The sequence below is a fragment of the Vicia villosa genome, linkage group LG4 (genome assembly GCF_029867415.1).
Source record: "Vicia villosa cultivar HV-30 ecotype Madison, WI linkage group LG4, Vvil1.0, whole genome shotgun sequence".
NCBI classification, from domain to species: domain Eukaryota; kingdom Viridiplantae; phylum Streptophyta; class Magnoliopsida; order Fabales; family Fabaceae; genus Vicia; species Vicia villosa.
In genome coordinates this window covers 21,460,202-21,480,421 of record NC_081183.1, presented here as the reverse complement: position 1 = coordinate 21,480,421, position 20,220 = coordinate 21,460,202, and the positions used below count along the sequence as shown (strand labels likewise).

At 36.9% G+C, this 20,220-nt stretch overlaps 1 protein-coding gene and 1 long non-coding RNA gene across 2 annotated transcripts; both read right to left on the bottom strand.

Moving 5' to 3' along the window:
• Positions 1 to 204: 204 nt before the first annotated feature.
• LOC131598955 (uncharacterized) lies at positions 205 to 609 on the bottom strand. The gene is made up of 2 exons (XR_009282456.1): positions 511 to 609; positions 205 to 424 (listed from the first exon to the last, which is right to left on the bottom strand). It is a non-coding gene; the product is annotated as an uncharacterized LOC131598955 (long non-coding RNA).
• A 4,975-nt stretch (positions 610 to 5,584) lies between these two features.
• On the bottom strand, positions 5,585 to 6,687 carry LOC131596870 (uncharacterized). Its single transcript, XM_058869606.1, has 2 exons — positions 6,024 to 6,687; positions 5,585 to 5,940 (listed from the first exon to the last, which is right to left on the bottom strand). Exons 1-2 carry the CDS (start codon positions 6,685 to 6,687, stop codon positions 5,585 to 5,587), a joined length of 1,020 nt encoding a protein of 339 aa, XP_058725589.1.
• Between the last annotated feature and the right edge of the window lie 13,533 nt (positions 6,688 to 20,220).

Sequence of the window (20,220 nt, the reverse complement as noted above, 5' to 3'; positions counted from 1 at the left end):
ATAAAAATAAAACTTGAGTAAAATATTTATTATTGATTATCGTAAAAAGAATTATATTTGATAAATATAAATAAAAAAATGAAAATGTACTTCGTTAATAAATATTAATAAATAAAACATAATTAAAAATTAAATCTCCTACTAATTTCTAAGAGTGAACGAATGCATAGCATAATAAAATAATAAGCATTTGAGTGGATCAAATTAATTTGAAAATTCGGAGAACATAAGTGAAGTATGAGAAAATTATAAAAGTACAAACATTATACATTATACATGCAAATATTTGGAAATTTTTTTTTTTAACTTTATTCCTACAATTAGCAACATTGACATATCCCTGATACACACTTTGGATGATTAGGACGAAAGCAGTTAGTCATTGCTTTACTACATTGTCGATTAGATTGACATATGATAACTCCTGTGATGTTAAATTATAAAATTTTAATAATAAAAAATGAAATATTAAGATTAAAATTTAAAAATAAATTGCAAAATTGAACTTACCATCTGTTACAATGAAGAATATGAAAAGAAAAATAATTATGACACTAACAAACTTAAGAATTTGTTGTGCCATATGTTTTTTAATTTGTATTTTAAAATATGCATTTTATTATTATTTTATAGTGTAAAAAATAACATTTTTTAATTAGAATTTATGATTAATGTCTCTTAATAGTTGTTAGAATCCATTTTAGAATTTCAATATTACCGCTTTTTAAAATTACATTATTTTAATATATCTCTCTCCCCTCATATTTTTAGATTTAATTTACTTGACATGTTTTTGTAGAAATAATGCATGAATGAGATGTAAACATATATTTATTTACTAATTAAATGTTTTATTGGATCAGACATAAAAACATATGAAAATTACATGAGTTGGACAAAAGATGTTCGTTGTAGATCCAATAACTCCTCGAAGAGCCATATTCGGATTTGCAATAATCAAACTTCCACTACACATGCACCAAAGGTTGCACTTGATGTTTTCCTTGTCCATGTAAAAATATTTTTTTAATTATAAATGAATGTTTTTAAAACAACCATATATATATATATATATATATATATATATATATATATATATATATATATATATATATATATATATATATATATATATATATATATATATATATATATATATATATATATATATATATATATATATATATATATATATATATATATATATATATATATATATAGATTGATTTCTCTTTCTAAAATCTTTAATATTTATTTTAAATAAATATAGAAAGAGAAACCAATTCAGTTCATTAAAATCAAAAAAATCAAAATTTAACGGTCGTGATTCATTGTTCTTATTTCTCATAATAACGAAGTGTTCTCACCTGAGTCGTCCCCATATATATATATATATATATATATATATATATATATATATATATATATATATATATATATATATATATATATATATATATATATATATATATATATATATATATATATATATAGGAGTGATATATATTTACTCCAAAAGTAAGTGTTGAACACTTATTCCAAATCTTAACCATTGATTATCCTGAATCTAACGGTTTTAATTAATTTTTTATATAGAAAAATATTTCCAAAAATAATTAAATTAAATGATCATGATTCTGACTTAAAGAAGTTTTATTCTATTTTTGGTAATTAATAATTTTGATTTTTTCAAATTATAATTTATTCTTTTTGTCATAAAATTAATTTAAATATCTCCTAATTTTGTAACAATTAAATCAAACTTCAATTTTATAAAAATGTGATTCTAAATATTTCTTAAAAAATCACGATTCTTAGTAAAAAAAACATTTTCTTACCTTAAAATATATCAATTATATAGTGAATTTAAGTAAATAAGATATAAATTTATTTACATAAAAAATAGAAAAATTTGTTTAAAGTTAAAAAATTATATAAAAATAAGTTTTGATATTAATAAATATTAAAAATCATAAATTTTTAAGAAATATTATAATAATAAGTGAATAGAATATAATTTTATATTATTATAAAAATTGTGATTTGTTTAAAACTGTTAGTAAGCATTATTTTGATGAAAAATAATGTTTGTTACTAAGAAAACATTGGTATTAAAATTGTGATTTATTTTAAAGAAAAAATAATATTGTATTCGCTTAATATAACTAATAAAACTGTTTTGTTTTTAAATACAATACAAAATAATTCTCAAAATATGTATAAAGATACAAAAAAACTAAATAATAAATAATTAGAACATAATAATTAAGTTGTGGATCAAATAAAATTTTATTTTAAAAAGTAGTGCAATTATTTTTTAAATTAAGAATACAAGTTCTTTTAATTAAAAAAATTATATTTTTATTACAAAATGATAAAAATAACATATTTTAAGATATATTAGAAAAAAATCACTTGATTTTGATTAATATTTTTTAAAAATACGTGAATTTTTATATTTCTTAGTAACAAATATAATTTTTCATCAAATAATGTTTACTAACAATTTTAAACAAATCACAATTTTTATTATAATATAAAATTATATTCTATTCACTTGTTCTTATTAATATTTCTTAAAAATTTATGATTTTCTTTTTGAAATAAAAGCTTTATATTTCAAAGGAAGAATGTACAAACTGTTATGGCCATTAGCTAATTACATAGAGCCTAACTCCTTACATAAGTAACATAGCAATTTTGCTTCTATAGATGGTATGCTTCCATCCTCTATAAACAATAGCATCAACTATATTTTTAACATTTCTATCACTATCTATAGTATAGGTATCTTTATGAAAAATGTAGTTGTTTCTTTGGGTCGATGTAGCATAGATTGTCCCTGCTGCCACAACTTTGAATAGACCCTTCCTCCAACCCTTACCATGAGTCCAGGTCTTTATCCAATTAAGATTCACAGTCCTGTTATCAAGTTGCATCCATTTACAAGTTTCAGCCCATATAACAGTGGAGTGTTTACATTTGAACATAATATGCTCACGAGACTCCACATCATGCCCACATAGCTCACATCTAGTATCTTTCAGCAGCCCAAATTTAAAGAGTCTCTCCTTTGTCGCCATACGCCCATGACAGCAAAGCCAAAGGGTAACCTTAGCACGAGGTCTGGCTATATTATGGCACATTAGGTGGTGCCAGTCAATACCAGAAGTCGAATCCTCCTGTATCAGGCAGTGGTAAACTCTAGTCATGGAAAACTTTCTGCTATTTACCATGCTGTCCCAGATTTGGCTGATGGCTCTAATATTATATTTCCTGTTCATGATGTTCTTCATTATCCAAGTACAGTTATCCTTGGCATCTGCATTCAATGGCTCCTGCCCTTTAAGGTAGTAGCAATGTACCCATTTAACCCAAAGGTTATCCATTTTCAGACAAATATTCCATAAACATTTGATGAGGGCTACCTTATTCCAGACCTCAAGGTTGAAAATGTCAAGACCTCCCAATTTAATAGGTTTACATACCTTCGCCCAAGCCACAAGGCTTTTTTTCTAACCACCCCAAATGAATGCCCTGCAAATAGAGTTAACCTTGTGCAAGACACTTTGGGTAAAGGAAAGCAAGCCATTCAGTATTGGGCTATATCCAGACAAACAGTTTTAACAAGCAGAATTTTACCAGCACTACTGAGGAGTTTAGAGGACCAGTGCCTAATCCTAGTAACAATTCTATCAACAATAGGCATGTAGTGATTTATGGTCAGTTTTCTACTAGATAGAGGAATACCAAGGTATCAGATGGGAAGTTGTCCCTTATCAAATTCAGTAGTTGCTTGAATTCTATGGACAGTTTGCTCATCCATACCACTACAGAACAACTTACATTTCTTAGGGTTTACAATAAGGTCAGTGGATTCAGAGAATTGATTAAAAGCTTTAAGAATAAGCTCAATAGATACCTGATCTCCTCTGCTGAAAAGGAGAATATCATCTGCAAATGATAAGTGTGTTATGGCCAATTTCTTGCATTTACTGTGATGTTTAAAATCACAATTCTGCTGCATCAAAGTCATCTTTCTATTGAGATATTCCATCATGAGAATAAAGATCAAGGGGGAGATAGGATCTCCTTGCCTTATTCCTCTCTTGGCATGTATCTCCTCAGTGAAGCTACCATTGACATTGAACTTGTAACTAACAGTGCTAACTGTCTTTAGAGTCCAGTCTATGAATTTAGGTGGAATTCCTATTTCTCTTAGAACACACTCCATAGCTGTCCAGTCTACCATGTCATAGGCCTTTTGGAGATCCAATTGCATCATGCACCTTGGTTTACCACCTTTTCTATTATATCCTTTCATGAGCTCAAAAGCGAGTAGGATATGATTGTGGATGACTTGGCCATGTATGAAAGCTGCTTGGCTCTGATGGACAATATCTTTCAGGATGGGGCTCAATCTGTTTGTCATTATTTTGGACAGCACTTTATAGAAAGTAGTACAAATAGAAATGGGTCTGTATTCTTTCATGGCTATAGGATTTTCAGTCTTAGGCACAAGAGTAACAATTGTACTGTTAAATGCCTTAAACAGGTTACCTTTGTCGAAGAATTCATGGACAGCTACAATGACATCCTGCTTGATTATAGGCCAGCTGGATTTAAAGAACTTAGCTCCATAGTCATCCATGCCTGGGGCTTTAAGATCACCAAGACTCTTTAAGGCCTTCAGGATTTCCTCTTTTGTAACACTAGCTGTTAGAGCTTCTCCTTGGGCATAAGTGACTTGAGGGCTAAGTCTCATGGCTTGAATGTCAACTCGCTTAGAACAGTTTCCCTTTTTTCCCATCAGATTACCATAGAAAGACATAACCTCTTTCTGGATATCTTGTTGCTCAGTTATGATAGTTCCATCTTCTTGATGCAGCAGACTAATGCTTTTATTCAGATTCTTCTTCTTAAGAGTGGCATAGTAGTAAGCTGTATTTTCATCTCCCAATCTCAACCAGTCAACTTTTGTTTTTAGAACAAGAGTTTTCTCCTCTATGTCATTCAGGTAAATAACTTTTTCATTACATTCCTTAACTCGAGCAACACAAGTGTTGCTAAATCTGTTATTGTTAAGGTCAAGATGAGCTTGTTCAAGATTAAGTCTAGCTTGATTCACTTGATTCTTTAGCCCACTCAGAGGTTTGCTAAGATTGGTGAGTACAGGTTTCAGTCTCTATAATTTATTCCACAGAACATACATAGGTGAACCTCTGATGGGTTTGTTCCAACTCTCTCTAACAGTCTCCTCATATTCTGCTAACTCAGTCATGCAGTTTAAGAACTGGAATTGTTTAGGGTACCTCTTTTTTGTCACCTTGGGGATGACATGAAGTAAGGCATGGTCAAAAACTCCTGGAGATAGGTGAGCAAGAGTCAGGTCCATATACTCTTTAAACCAAGCAGTTTTGCACAACATTCTATCAATTCTAGAATGTATGGTGTCCTCAGCATGTCTATTGCACCAAGTATAGTATTCTCCCAGACTATCCATCTCACTCAGGTCAGCTTCATGCATCATGTCCTGCATATTCTTATATTCATGTTCCATAACAAGTCTACCCCCAATTCTGTCTTAAGCTTGAGCCACATTGTTGTAATCTCCAATAGCACACCAAGGAGTGTTTTGATTAGGTTTGAGGTTAAGAAGATCTTTCCAGAGTTTATTCCTTTTCTCCAACTGATTAAGTCCATACACAGTAGTGAGCCAGTACATGAAATCACCCTGACTATTGTGAACAACACAGTGGATAAACTGGTCAGAAGAAGAGACCTCTTTAAGATCCATAGTTCTATTATCCCAAGTGATCCAGATTCTTCCATTGTTGTGGTACTTATAGTTATCAATGTAGTTCTCATAAAGCTTTAGCTTATTTCTAATACTACTAGCTTTTGCACTTTTAACCCGAGTTTCAATAAGAATCACAATGCCTGGTTTCAAATTCTGAAGATGGGAACTAATCTCCTTAAGCTTACTAGGCTTATTTAGTCCCCTTACATTCCAAAATACTAACATGGCCCCCTATCTAAGGTCACTATGAGGTCATTCAAAACCCCAAGTGCCTCAAAACCATTTTCACAGTTTATACTATGAGTATGGTCAGTCAGAATTTGCTTACCTCTGTCTCTAGTATTAGGAACTTGTGTCCAGATTCCATCAGATTCTTCAGTCACTACCTCTTGTTTCTTTTCTTCAATAACCGTTTCTTGCTTCTTGTTTTCAGTCACAACCAGTGCTGCATTAGGTGGCTTAGCCTTGGGTTTCCATTGCTTAGTAATCTCAGTTTTACATTGGTGTCCAACATGTTGACACTTAGTGCAGAAAGGAGGCTTCCATTCATACTCAATCTTTTGCATCATCTTTCTGCCTTCACAGTCTTTGATGGCTACTTCCTTTGTCAGTTCCTTGGTAATATCAACCTCCACTAAAATTATGGCATAGGAGATCCTTAGTTTGTTCGCTGTACATTCATTCATGACCAGAGGGACACCAATAGCACTACCAATCTTACTCAAGCTGTTTTCTCCCCATAGATGCAAGGGTAATTGGGGAAGTGTGATCCACAGCGGTAGGGTACGTAGCATATCACGCTTCAAATTAAAATCTGGTCTCCATTCTTTAAGCATCAAAGGAATGTTTCGGATAGAGTACGGACCTTTCATAAGGATTGCATCCATGTCATCATGAGAATTGAATCAAAGGATGAAATATCCATCATCATGATAGTACATTTCTGGCAATTTTACAAAATTCCACATCTTCATCGTGAAGCTTTTCACCGTATGCATACTAAGGTATTCGCCCATAGCATACATAACAAGCCCAGTTTCCCAACACCGAAGCTCATCTGCAATGTCTTCTTCATCAATTTCAATCTCCATTGTTCCATTCGCCATACTCGGTGTTACATAGTGCATCGACAAGCCTTTCACTGGATTACGATTATCCGATAGCACATTCACCCAGAGTTTGTGGTCCTCAATCTTGTTCTTGTTGTCTTCATTGGATTCAGTTATCTTCTTTGCAGTTAGGGTTTCCTCAGGTTTTTCATCCCCAATTGCACCTTTCATAGTATCAGAATCCCCAATTACATCAAGATTTTCCTCAGTTACAGGAAGAGTCGGAGTCCCCTTCACCGACGACGGCAGTGATGAAGGTGAGCTCATCGGTGGCGGTGATACCACACGTGGTGGCCTTCCCCGTCCCCGTTTCGCTTTCGCGCCCGTCCCCATCCTCCCAAAAAAAATTGATCCATTCTTAGCCTAGGCAAAGACCATCTTGTTATGGTAGAAACGAATAAGAAAAAATAGCTTTTAGCTAATGTAATAAAGAGATCAATTGTAGTTCCAAAAACTCCGTATGTTTTATTTATTTCAAAAAATTCAGAAACATATATGTACGTAATAGAGATATTTGAACCGCCCAAGTAAAGAATTGTTACAAATAATGAAGAAATAAAAAGGTTTAAATAGGAAGCAACGTAAAATAAACCAAATCTAATGCCTGAGTATTCTGTTTGATGACCAGCTACTAATTCTTCTTATGCTTCTGGTAAATCAAAAGGTAATCATTCACATTCTGCTAACGAAGAAATTAGAAAAACGATGAAACCCATAGGTTGACGCCACAAATTCCAACCCCAAAAACCATATTTTGATTGCGCATATCAACTTGTTAGCTGAAGATTTCGTTTTATGTTGTTTATCCTTCGAAGGAGTTGAGAATCGAAGGAAAGATGGTTACTGATGGCCATCCTTTAAAAAGTAAAAGAATGGCTACTGATGGTCATGCTTTGAAAAATAAAGACTTCTAAGTTCGATGAAGATAAGTGAACGCTGAAAGATTAATGAAAGCATATGTCTTCGGGACTTAGACAAAATTCATAGAATATGTATTCAAGTATTACTACTTAGCGTGTTTTTTAGTAGTGTTTGTTTAATACACTGCCACTCGTCGAAGATGGACTCAGGCGGGAAGATTTGAAATTCGAAGACGGTTTCGTAACCGTTCAACAACAGATGGCTTCGCTGGAAGTTCTGATGAGAAACGTGGCAGCAGATTAGTATAGGACCGTTAAGGTCGAAACTAGTATAAATAGGAGTCTTAGTGTTAGGATTCTGTGTGTTCATTTTGTACAAATCACTCATGTAGATGTTTTGATCGGCTGCATTTTGTGGTAAAACATTCATGTGTATTTTGTTGTCTTGACTAAGGTCATGATATGTGGTGTATAGTGTTAAAGGTTATGCAAGTTCTGGTTGTGTAAGCTAATACATGCTGTGAGTTGGATGTCATGCTCGATGTCATGACATCAGTGTACTGTTTGCTGTGAAGAATTGAAGTGAAGAATCAGTGTACTGTTTGCTGTGAAGAATTGAAGTGAAGAATACTGTTTGCTGTGATTTATGCAGAACAGGTACAACATCAAGATGTTCTATGGAATGTCACGACATGCTCTGTGACATCAGTATTTGACAGCAGTTACTGTTATATTTAGCTGTCACGCGCCTGCTGAGCTGGAATATAAAGATTCAGTAAGTACTCAAAAGATGCAGAATATTCTATGGAATATTATGCAATCCTATGTGGCGCAGGTTTAAAGGTCAAGAGAATCAAGATTAGAATATTCGAGAATTATGCAGTTTCTAATTATGAAGATAAATTAGGAAACTTATGATTGAAGACCTTGTTTGTAGCAGAAGAAATCTGCTGATTTGTAACAGCATGGAGTGCTGCGATTTTAAGCCCAAGTCCAACTAGAATAGGTTATATATAGGAATCTTTGTAGCCTTGTAAACCTAACGATCATAATGTAGTCATTAGAGTTTGTTGTTTAAGTGAACCACCCAGGTTGTGGGATGGTCACTGATTTGTGCCTCGAAGCCTGTAGGTAAGAGGTTTGTTTTATTCACTCAGAAGCTGTGAAGCAATGAGTGAAAATTGTGTTCTTGGAACTACGCTATTATGTATATTTAAGTTGTTGGTGATTAAGCCGTCGATGCAGTGGCTGAGTTGTTGACTGCTAGACATCGTTGCGATGATTGGGAGTGGAATGGAGATATTCCATATCTAGGGAGAACCTAGGTAGAAGGGTCATTGGGTAGTGATTAAGTGAGGAGTTGTAAACTGGGAGTTTAGCTCTGAATTGATACTGCTAATAGTGGACTTCATCCCTGGCTTGGTATGCCCCCAGAGTAGGTTGATTGAACCGAACTGGGTGAACAATTCTGTTGTGTTATTTATGTTTCTGCATTGTTTATTTGTAAGTTCAGTTTGGATGTCATAACATCGTGCATGACATCAGTGTGTGATCTAATGACTGTGCTAACACAGAATCTCTGCAAAGCAGATTTGTTTATGTTAACTGAACTGATATGTGATCCCAACACTTCCAGACTTCTGGATGTTAGAAGTAATAAAAAAATTGGGGGATCTGTATGTACTGCCTCAGCTAAGCTGATGACAGACCAGATGTCACAACATCGTATATGACATCTGGGGTCTGTCTTACCAGAATTTCAATTGGTATCAGAGCAGGCATCCTGTCTGTTTCTGGATGAGATCCATGGAAGATACTTTCTGGTTGCTGGAGGTAGTTGATTGTTTGAACATTCATGTTCATATTGAATGGTCCCTAGAAGTGGAGGATGGACCTATGTGTGGAAGACTGGACCAAACTGACCATAACAGGTGTATTCTCTTGGCAAGGGAAGATGGTGTTACTGATATCCAAATGATTCATGCGGGAGTGAAGAATTTGGGGTGTTTTATTCAGCATATAGCAGGGTACAGAGAAGAAGATTGTCAAAACCTTCATGCGGGAGTGAAGTTAATGATAAGGTATTCTTTGTGCTTATCTGTTTCTTTCTGGTCAGAATATTGGTTAGGTCTTGTTGTGTTGCTTGAAGAAGAAGCAAGCATATTGATGAATTGTTCAGCTGCAATTCTTGGATGTCATGCTTACAACTGGTTCTGGAGTAAGCATTGTGTAATCTCTGTTGATATATGGCTATTTTCTGCTGCATAGCATCTGATGCATAATCCTATCTTTGAAAGAAGATCTCTAGGGTTATATGGTTTTTCAACAGAATTTGTAGCAGATTGTTTTCAACTTTAGTACAAGTGTCAAAGATACTTGAGATCTTTTCTCAAGTCCACTCATAAAGGCATGGTTATTGAGGTTGAAGAGGTTCAAATGATCAGTGTTCCTCATATTCATCTGCAAAGTTGTTTGATGATCTTCAAGATTGTCAAGAATTGTGTGTTCCAAGAAGAAGGAACTGATGGCATACTGGTTTGCAGCTACCAGTTGAAGAACAGATGTTCTGGTGCTGAACTTATGTAGTGTGAGTACATTTGTTTGGAACCTACTCCTGATCTGGAAGAGGAGACATCTGCTTTTTGTGTTGATTGGTCAGAATACAATCAATTGAACCTTCCATCCCAAATTTTAGTTTATTTCAGGCATAAGCTTATGGGAGTTGGAAGAAGAGCTCAGTGTAAGTGAAAGGATTCATTCAGGTTTTCTTTTCAAGACCTCTATGAAAATCCAAAGATGAGCTTGTATCTGGTATGTCCTTTTGATCAAAGGAACCAGATGTGTGAATTGTTTTCTTAACCATAGAACAGTTAGTGTTGAAAACTGAATACTGTGTATCGTGCATAGTGAAATATGGTTTTGAATATTGTGTGATGATTCAAGGGAGTCAGATTACTGTGTGGAATCTGAGGTATTTTCAGGAGTTATGTCATAAGTGAATCTGTTCCAGAAACCTTGTTGACATATGGCATATATTATCCCTTAATCATGAATGATGTGTAGCTGACTGATGCAAAGGTTATTGTTTTAGGCCTGAGGTTTATTGAGGATAAATTTTAGTTGTTTTCCGCTGCATGGTATCTCTGTTAACCATGGTTTATGTAAGTATAGTATCCTCAACTGGTGTATGAAGTATGTATAGGTATAACTCATGGAGTTAGTTGCCTCTAGTAGGGATGTTGTATAATGAGACTTTTATGTACAATGCATGGATAAGCTGTGTGGAGTTTCCATGATTGCTTGTTTGAGGGGGAGATTTGGTTAACCTCCCCACGTCTGATTCAGCCTTGTGTTTAGTTGGCTATTGAACGGTGTCACATGGGTTATGGTTGTTGTGTGACACATTTGTAAGGAAAGATTCATCTCTCTCTTTCCTAAGGGTGAATCTAACTGGGAAAGGATTTAAGATCAATTGTTATTTGTGCAAAGTACAAGTATTTAATTGATTATCCTTGGAAGTTCAAGATAACTGATGTTCTTAAAGATGTTGGAACATCTCTTCTTCAAGACCATGTACAGGAAGGATAGTGCAATTGTTTTAAGATCTATCTCTTTGGTGGCAGCAGAAGCATATGATCTCTGAAAAAGGTTTCCTGGCAAGAAACATGTTCAGCTTTGGAGTGCACAAGAAGAAGAAGACATCATAATCTTGATGGTGGTTACTTGGAACAGTTTATTTCTGATCTAGGTAAGGAAGTGCATTGGCTAATGCACACTGTAAAGTCAAGAACAAGTGGCAGTATTCTTGACATCATGGAAATAGCTTTGCTCAAGGAAGTGGCATCCTTGGTACAGCTAGAGGATTAGTCTCTAACTAGTCCTTCTGATGACTCATGCATCAGAGTGTCTGATGTTGTTGGAAAAGAAGCAGGGATTCATAAAAGTGTGAGCTTGGATGACATAACTGCATAACTGCAGGATGGAGGTTGCGTACTCAAACTTGGTTTCACAATCAGGTCTATGAGAGCATTGAACTCTGGTTCTGTAAAGGGAGGAAGTTCTTTCAAGTAGCAGAAGAAGGAGCTGAATTCAACAGCTAGATGTTAAAACACAATGTGTTGACATTTGGTTCATCTCAGAAGTGGGTTCGAAGGATCAAGATAATCAACATATGGCAGCTGATTATTCTTGAGGATAGTCTTAGACAAATTACTTTTGGGCAGAAGAGTAATAAGTTGAAGACAAAAAGGAGGTGTTTTCTATTCACCTCTTGGAGCTTGTGGTAGAAGTTATGAGCTATCTATGAAAGAGTGCATCTTGTAATATAGATCTCCCATTGAGGGTGACTTATTGTATTCTAATCAAGCTGGTGGCGAAGTGGTATCTAAAGATTATCAGATGGTGTTTTTTGTGTGTGTCGTGGTCATGTCATGCAGAGTAACTTTTAAGGGGGAGCTGTACGTTGCTTTGGCAACATTTATGGCCAAACAGGGGGAGAAGAGATTGTCACCCCAGATCATATTGAACAAGTTGTTTTTGTTCATGTTATGTGATAGTGTAGCTTGTGGAACTTATTCAGCAGGTCTGATGTTTTGATGTGCTTTAGCAATTCTGCATAACTGGTAGTTTGCTAGTTGTTTTTGTGCTGCTGTGATGACAAGATGTTTTAGCCAAAAATTTGCCAAAGGGGGAGATTGTAGATGTTTTGATCGGCTGCATTTTGTGGTAAAACATTCATGTGTATTTTGTTGTCTTGACTAAGGTCATGATATGTGGTGTATAGTGTTAAAGGTTATGCAAGTTCTGGTTGTGTAAGCTAATACATGCTGTGAGTTGGATGTCATGCTCGATGTCATGACATCAGTGTACTGTTTGCTGTGAAGAATTGAAGTGAAGAATCAGTGTACTGTTTGCTGTGAAGAATTGAAGTGAAGAATACTGTTTGCTGTGATTTATGCAGAACAGGTACAACATCAAGATGTTCTATGGAATGTCACGACATGCTCTGTGACATCAGTATTTGACAGCAGTTACTCCTATGTGGCGCAGGTTTAAAGGTCAAGAGAATCAAGATTAGAATATTCGAGAATTATGCAGTTTCTAATTATGAAGATAAATTAGGAAACTTATGATTGAAGACCTTGTTTGTAGCAGAAGAAATCTGCTGATTTGTAACAGCATGGAGTGCTGCGATTTTAAGCCCAAGTCCAACTAGAATAGGTTATATATAGGAATCTTTGTAGCCTTGTAAACCTAACGATCATAATGTAGTCATTAGAGTTTGTTGTTTAAGTGAACCACCCAGGTTGTGGGATGGTCACTGATTTGTGCCTCGAAGCCTGTAGGTAAGAGGTTTGTTTTATTCACTCAGAAGCTGTGAAGCAATGAGTGAAAATTGTGTTCTTGGAACTACGCTATTATGTATATTTAAGTTGTTGGTGATTAAGCCGTCGATGCAGTGGCTGAGTTGTTGACTGCTAGACATCGTTGCGATGATTGGGAGTGGAATGGAGATATTCCATATCTAGGGAGAACCTAGGTAGAAGGGTCATTGGGTAGTGATTAAGTGAGGAGTTGTAAACTGGGAGTTTAGCTCTGAATTGATACTGCTAATAGTGGACTTCATCCCTGGCTTGGTATGCCCCCAGAGTAGGTTGATTGAACCGAACTGGGTGAACAATTCTGTTGTGTTATTTATGTTTCTGCATTGTTTATTTGTAAGTTCAGTTTGGATGTCATAACATCGTGCATGACATCAGTGTGTGATCTAATGACTGTGCTAACACAGAATCTCTGCAAAGCAGATTTGTTTATGTTAACTGAACTGATATGTGATCCCAACACTTCCAGACTTCTGGATGTTAGAAGTAATAAAAAAATTGGGGGATCTGTATGTACTGCCTCAGCTAAGCTGATGACAGACCAGATGTCACAACATCGTATATGACATCTGGGGTCTGTCTTACCAGAATTTCAACTCACATATTTACTCAAGTATCAAGCGTTAAGAGAAAGAGTTCGCTGAGAAAATGTACGTATGACACCACCATTTTAATACATGTGTATTATCTTCTTGCTTTTTATCTTTCAGAATTACTGCATTTCGTTTATTTCTTGCCATTTACGTTTCTGCATCTTTACTTTAACGTCATTTACTTTCGAATTACTTTCATGCTATTTACTTTCAAAGTCTTTTATATTTCTGCAATTTAAGATTCTTTATGTTTCAATTGTCCTTTTAATTTTTTATGTCATGTCACTTCGTTGAAGTCACATTTATATATAACAAAGTGATTGTCAAGACTATTTGTCCTGTAAATCGAACAACGCTTATTGAAGAAGACAAATAATGAATATGGTTCGAACAAACATTGATAACAATCTTCTTGGCTATGTGTCCTAGGATCAATCTAGTCGATCCTGCAAGTAACCAAATCATAATTATTATAGTTTGGAAGACTAGCGGTTGTTTACCGGAAATCACCGTAAACAAATTGGCACGCCCAGTGGGACAGTGTCAAGCAGATTGTTTTAATCAATTGCTTTATTTTTGTCTAGACAACATCAAGATCTTGTATGAACCTTAGGAACGGTAAATTAAAGAACAGTGCACAACCGATTCCCAAACGAAGGTACAACAGGAAAATGGTCGTTACGGCCAGTGCAGGGGGTAATTAAGATCCCCCACAAGGTTCAGGATCAGGAGCGGCAAATTCGACTTCTACTCAAGAAACACGAGATGCAGCGGGTCCAAATGGATCGAGACCTGCAGATAATTCCCAGACTATGCCTGAAAATAATACAGCACCCTCAGGGACTGTTCCAGTTTCAGTGTCGACAACCGCACCCTCATCCACAAGCGCAGAGGACGTATTGTTTGCCTCGACAAATGCTGCAAACAATTTATTTGGTCAAGGCACGAACTCCGCTTTCGAATGGAGACCAAATAATCCATACGGAATGCCATACCCACATGGAACAGGCGTACGAGGGGCAGGACATATATATGCCCCAACTAACAATGCGACATTTTCACCAAATGTTAGTTCAGTGGGTCGAAGCGCACATAACACTGGTTTCTCTACCCAGATGCCTCACTTTACCACAAATAACCAAGCAGCATTTCGACAAGAAATGGATGCAAGCAACCATGATATGGTAGGGGTTTTGGCCAGAGAATTGACTTCAGTTTTAAGCCCACTAATGGCAAATGTTACTACTACGAATAGAGAAAACATGGAGACTTTCCAAAAGATATCATCTCAGATGAATCGAATGGCAGAATTCATGGGAGTAACGCCACCTAAAAGGAAAGACAAACAGCCTTCGAATCAAGAAGAGAGGCCCATTTTAGAATGTGTACAAGACATAGTTCCATCATCTAGGACGGCTACTAGGGATGTAGGCCCCTCACGAAGAACAGAGGTGTTCGAAGGAACTCCAATAATTAGCTTAGAAGCTTCAAATCAAAGAACTGTCCCCATCCGACAAGAAACGGAGGAGGAGCAACCCAGATTAAGGATTGTGGGTAGGAACGAACACCCAGATGAGATTGTTCAAAGAGTCAGAAGAGAAAATCTGGCTACAGAAAATAACTTAACTGCCATGATAGAAAGGGTTATGGCCAACAATGGCCTTAGTACTGGACTTAGACGTCCAAACTATACATCCTCTATATCAGACTATATCATGCAAACAGAATTGCCTAGGGGCACCAAGGTACCCAAATTTACAAAATTTTCAGGCGAAACGAACGAGTCAACGGTGGAACATATTGCTAGATATCTGACAGAAGCAGGAGACTTAGCGGGAAACGAGGATTTAAGGATCAAATATTTCCCCAGTTCACTGACAAAAAATGCCTTCATTTGGTTTACTACTTTGCCACCAAATTCGATAGATGCATGGGCATACTTGGAAAGACTTTTTCACGAACAATTCTACATGGGCCAAACTAAGATAAGTTTGAAAGAATTGGCCAGTGTTAAAAGAAAATTCACAGAAACAATTGATGATTATTTAAATAGGTTCCGTCTGTTGAAATCAAGGTGCTTTACAACAGTCCTAGAGCATGAACTTGTTGAAATGGCTGCAGGTGGTCTAGATTATTCAATAAGAGAGAAACTAGATACCCAATACCTTAGGGACATGGCCCAATTAGCAGATAGGGTTCGACAAGTCGAACGCCTGAAGGCAGAAAAAGCTAGGGCAAATAAAAGTTATAAGAAAGAAAGAGTGGCATACGTCGAAGCCAAGGAGGCTGAGAATGAGTCTTTCGATGACTCATATAGCCCTGAAGAAGTCGAAATAGACTTGGCTGAATTGAAAGAAGCGCCACCTTATGCTTGCAAACTGCTAAATCCTGCCAATGGAAAAAATCCAGTAGAAAACGATAAGAATGATAGGTTCCCTAAGAAAACTTATACATTCGACATTACCAAGTGTGATGAAATATTTGATTTATTGGTAAAAGATGGCCAAATGATACTACCTTCAAATTCAAAAATTCCTCCGTTGGAACAACGGAAGAAAAGAGGTTTTTGCAAATATCATGGGTTTTTAGGCCATAAAACTTCTCAATGTTTTCTTTTCAGGGATCTAATTCAAAATGCTCTCAATGATGGAAGGTTGAAGTTTGCTGACAAGACCAAGAGTCATATGAGGGTCGATACCAATCCCCTAAACATTGCTGACGCCAGCCTCTGCGAGGTAGAAGATATCAACATGGTGGAGGTTTCTGAAATCGAGACTAAAGCAATGTTCAATGGAAAGCAGGCTACTGAAAGCCTAAATAGTGACATAATCTTCAATACTGATGTTGAAGAATCTTCCAAGGCAGAAATAACTGAAGCCTCGAAGGAAGAAAACAGCGAGGCCACTGAAGACCTCAGGATGAAACTCCAGAAAATCCAGATTTCTGAAGTTCCTCCAGCAGCGGTTAACATGGTTAGTGCCAGACGACCAGCGTCTGAATTTGGCGAACTAGAGACATGGCTGACGAGGAAAAATGGGGGCATCGAAGTTCCTCCAAGAACTGAAAGCCTCAAAGAATATCTCTGGAATTGCCACGAGAGAAATGGTGGTAAGCAATGGATGTGTCCAAGGTGTTCGATCATGCTGAACCGAAGGGTCGAAGCCAACTTCGAAAGGGTTCGACGCGATAGGTGGGAACATCCAGGAAGAGAGCCAAATCCCCTACTACAACTGTACCCAAAGATGGAGGAAAGCCTGGTAGGATTTTTGTTCAGATGCCACAAAGAAAACACTGAAGTTGCTCTCTGCCCAAGATGTGGGGCAGTCTATGACGAGATGCTAGCACGATCATTCGAACGTGTGTATTGCTACATGAGTCAAGAAACTCAGGGGTTGCGTCCCAACCTGTACGGTTTCGACATTTGGACTCCAACAAAGAGGCCTGATAGCCCACATCCTAGGACTCGAAGGGTGACGTTCAAAGTCCCTGCAAATGCACCCAGGGATAGGTGGGTACAAGCTGATGCAAGAACCAACAAATGGCGAAGTTGGGACCAATGTGGTAGAACTGCAATGGCATATAGGAAACAATTTCAAAGATCAAATCGAGAGGCGTATCGGTTGGAGAACTATAAAGGAAAAAATCCTATGTCTCGGTCCCAGTGGAGAAGATATCAGAGAATAAAAAAGGCTCAGAAGGAATACAGGCCAAGAGAAGCTGGAGACTCTAGTAGCAACCAAGTCCCATACCAGGGGGCAAAGTCGAATAAACCTCCGGTGGAACGCAGACTATTCGAAGCTGAAAAACTCTTGGATGAAGAAGACAAGATGCGTTCAAATTCTTGGAAAGAAGAGGATAGAATGACAAATGATTTTGACTCTGATGGGGTGTCATCTATAAACTTGAATTGCAATGTTGTCTCGGTACTCCCTCACGAGTTTAATCAGGAAACTGAAGTAGAAGACTGTGAAGAGGCTGATATCGAAGAAATGGCAAAACACAGACCCGTGTGTTACTATGTGCTGAATAACGGTGCAGTAGAAGAACAGAATGCTTTCTTCGAAAGGCCTGATGAGGGTATGCGAAATCATTTGAAGCCACTCTATATCAGGGCTAAGATTGAGAACGTGGGCATAAATAAAGTCCTAGTTGATGGGGGAGCAGCAGTAAACCTAATGCCTCAATACATGCTAAAAAGAATTGGTATGTTCGATACAGATATAAGGCCACATAACATGGTTTTATCTAACTACGAAGGCAAAATAGGACAAACTCTGGGAGTTGTTCAAGTCAATTTGACAGTAGGCTCAGTTACCAGGCCAACCATGTTCATGGTTATACCAGCAAAGGCAAACTACAACCTTTTGCTTGGTAGGGAATGGATTCATGGAGTAGCGGCTGTACCCTTAACCATGCATCAGAGGGTGACAATTTGGAGAGAAGATGGTATAGTGGAGAATATCGAAGGTGATCAGAGTTATTATATGGCTGAGGTCAACCAGGTGAACAAAAACAACTTCGACAGGAACTTGGCAAACATAGGCCCTTATCATGCTGCTGAAGAGATGTATACCCCAAACAAAAATGCAATGTACTATTTGACTTTACACCCAAATGGTTTCCAATGGGATAGGGAGATCATGGATGGTCCACCAGATCCAGCACCATCGGAGAATTGTCCAGCAGTACGGCCAACGGGCTGGGACGATGACATTAATCATGTCTGAGTCTGCGTTCTTCGAAAAGATTTCGGCCTATGTGGCCGAGAACAAAAGAAAAACGGCTCTCGAAGCCGAACTATCAAATATAAAGATAGATACAGTCCTAACCAAAGAAGGAATATCAGAATTGGAAATTCGTACGAGTTTCGAACTCTCTGAAGATACGGGTCCAGTTGAAGAGATCATAGGAGAAGAACCAAGTCAAAGGTTAGATGCAATATATGACGAAGAACCGTTGGGATTTGAAAAAGACCCAATGGCGTCGAACATAAAGATGTTGGCCCAAGATCCACTTGAAGAAGTCAATCTTGGAGACAATGATCAAAAGAGAATAACATATATCAGCGCGAAACTAGAACCAGAATTGAAAGCAACGGTCATCAAAATGTTGAAAGACAATAGAGATTGTTTTGCTTGGGATTATGATGAGATGCCTGGTCTCGAAAGAGACTTAGTCGAATTGAAATTACCAATAAAAGAAGGGAAGAAGCCAATAAAACAAACTCCCAGAAGATTCGCGCCAGAGATTCACTCGAAGATTAAAGCAGAGGTCGAAAGACTCTTACGGTGCAAATTTATCCGAACTACAAGGTATGTTGAGTGGATTGCTAATATAGTACCTGTAATTAAAAAGAATGGCTCATTAAGAGTATGCATAGACTTTCGCGACCTTAATGCAGCTACTCCGAAAGACGAGTATCCCATGCCTATAGCAGAAATGCTAGTAGACTCGGCCGCAGGTTTTGAGTATTTGAGCATGTTGGATGGATATTCGGGATACAATCAAATTTATATAGCAGAAGATGATGTATCCAAGACAGCATTTCGTTGCCCAGGAGCAATAGGCACTTACGAATGGGTTGTGATGCCTTTTGGTTTAAAAAACGCAGGGGCAACTTATCAAAGAGCAATGAATTCTATATTTCACGACTTCATAGAAACATTCATGCAAGTGTATATAGATGACATTGTGGTAAAATCTACCTCGGGTATGAGTCATCTCGATCATCTGAGCCAATCATTCGAAAGAATGAGGAAATATGGTGTGGTGTCGTTTTCTTTTACCTCCCCGTTTCACTTGGGAGGACGGCACGCTAAACCCTTCACGCGAAATTTGGAAGGAGAATGCGCCCGTGGTGGGATGAATTTTATTTCAGTTCTTCCTACGATATCACACGAACTTTCTTATTTGTCCTACGAGTAGGAAAGGGGAAAAAAGATCTCAACTAAACCCTAGGAGTTTGCTAAGTGTGGGGATTTACACCTAGACTAGAAATTCTGGAGTCCGGGAGGTCGGTTATACATAGGGAAGTGTTTAAACACCCTACATATCTGTAGTACTCTACAGGAACCTTCTCTGTGTCATTGTGTTTGTGTTTATTGCTAATGATTGGGAAAGTTTCTCCTTTGTATTAGGAGAGAGAATTGAATTGATTTGAAAAGACAGACAGACAGACAAACTGACTATTTTGGTATTTTATTAGCTCGCTGAGATTCCTTGTGAACCTCATGCCTACATATCCCTAGTGGAAGTCAGAGCTTAATGTAGTTCGGGGAACTAACTAGGGAGATTAATGATTTTTGGTGCCTTGCTTGAAGCTCAAGGTTGAAGCTTGGAATTAAATCTCTGTTTACAGTAAAGAGACATGAAATTATCTCTACAGAGAGGTATTTGTACTATTCTACCACAAACATTTTGAAAGAGTGACAGAATAACTGGATTCATTTCATTCAAGAGGGGGACCTTACTTGGGTG

What these genes read in the sequence shown, in the direction of transcription:
- LOC131596870 (XM_058869606.1), bottom strand. Translation starts at nt 6,687, where the DNA reads ATGGATGCAATCCTTATGAAAGGTCCGTACTCTATCCGAAACATTCCT. An exon ending in GACCTTAGATAGGGGGCCAT is followed by an intron (nt 5,941 to 6,023) that starts GTTAGTATTTTG and finishes ATTTGAAACCAG; the next exon opens with GCATTGTGATTCTTATTGAA.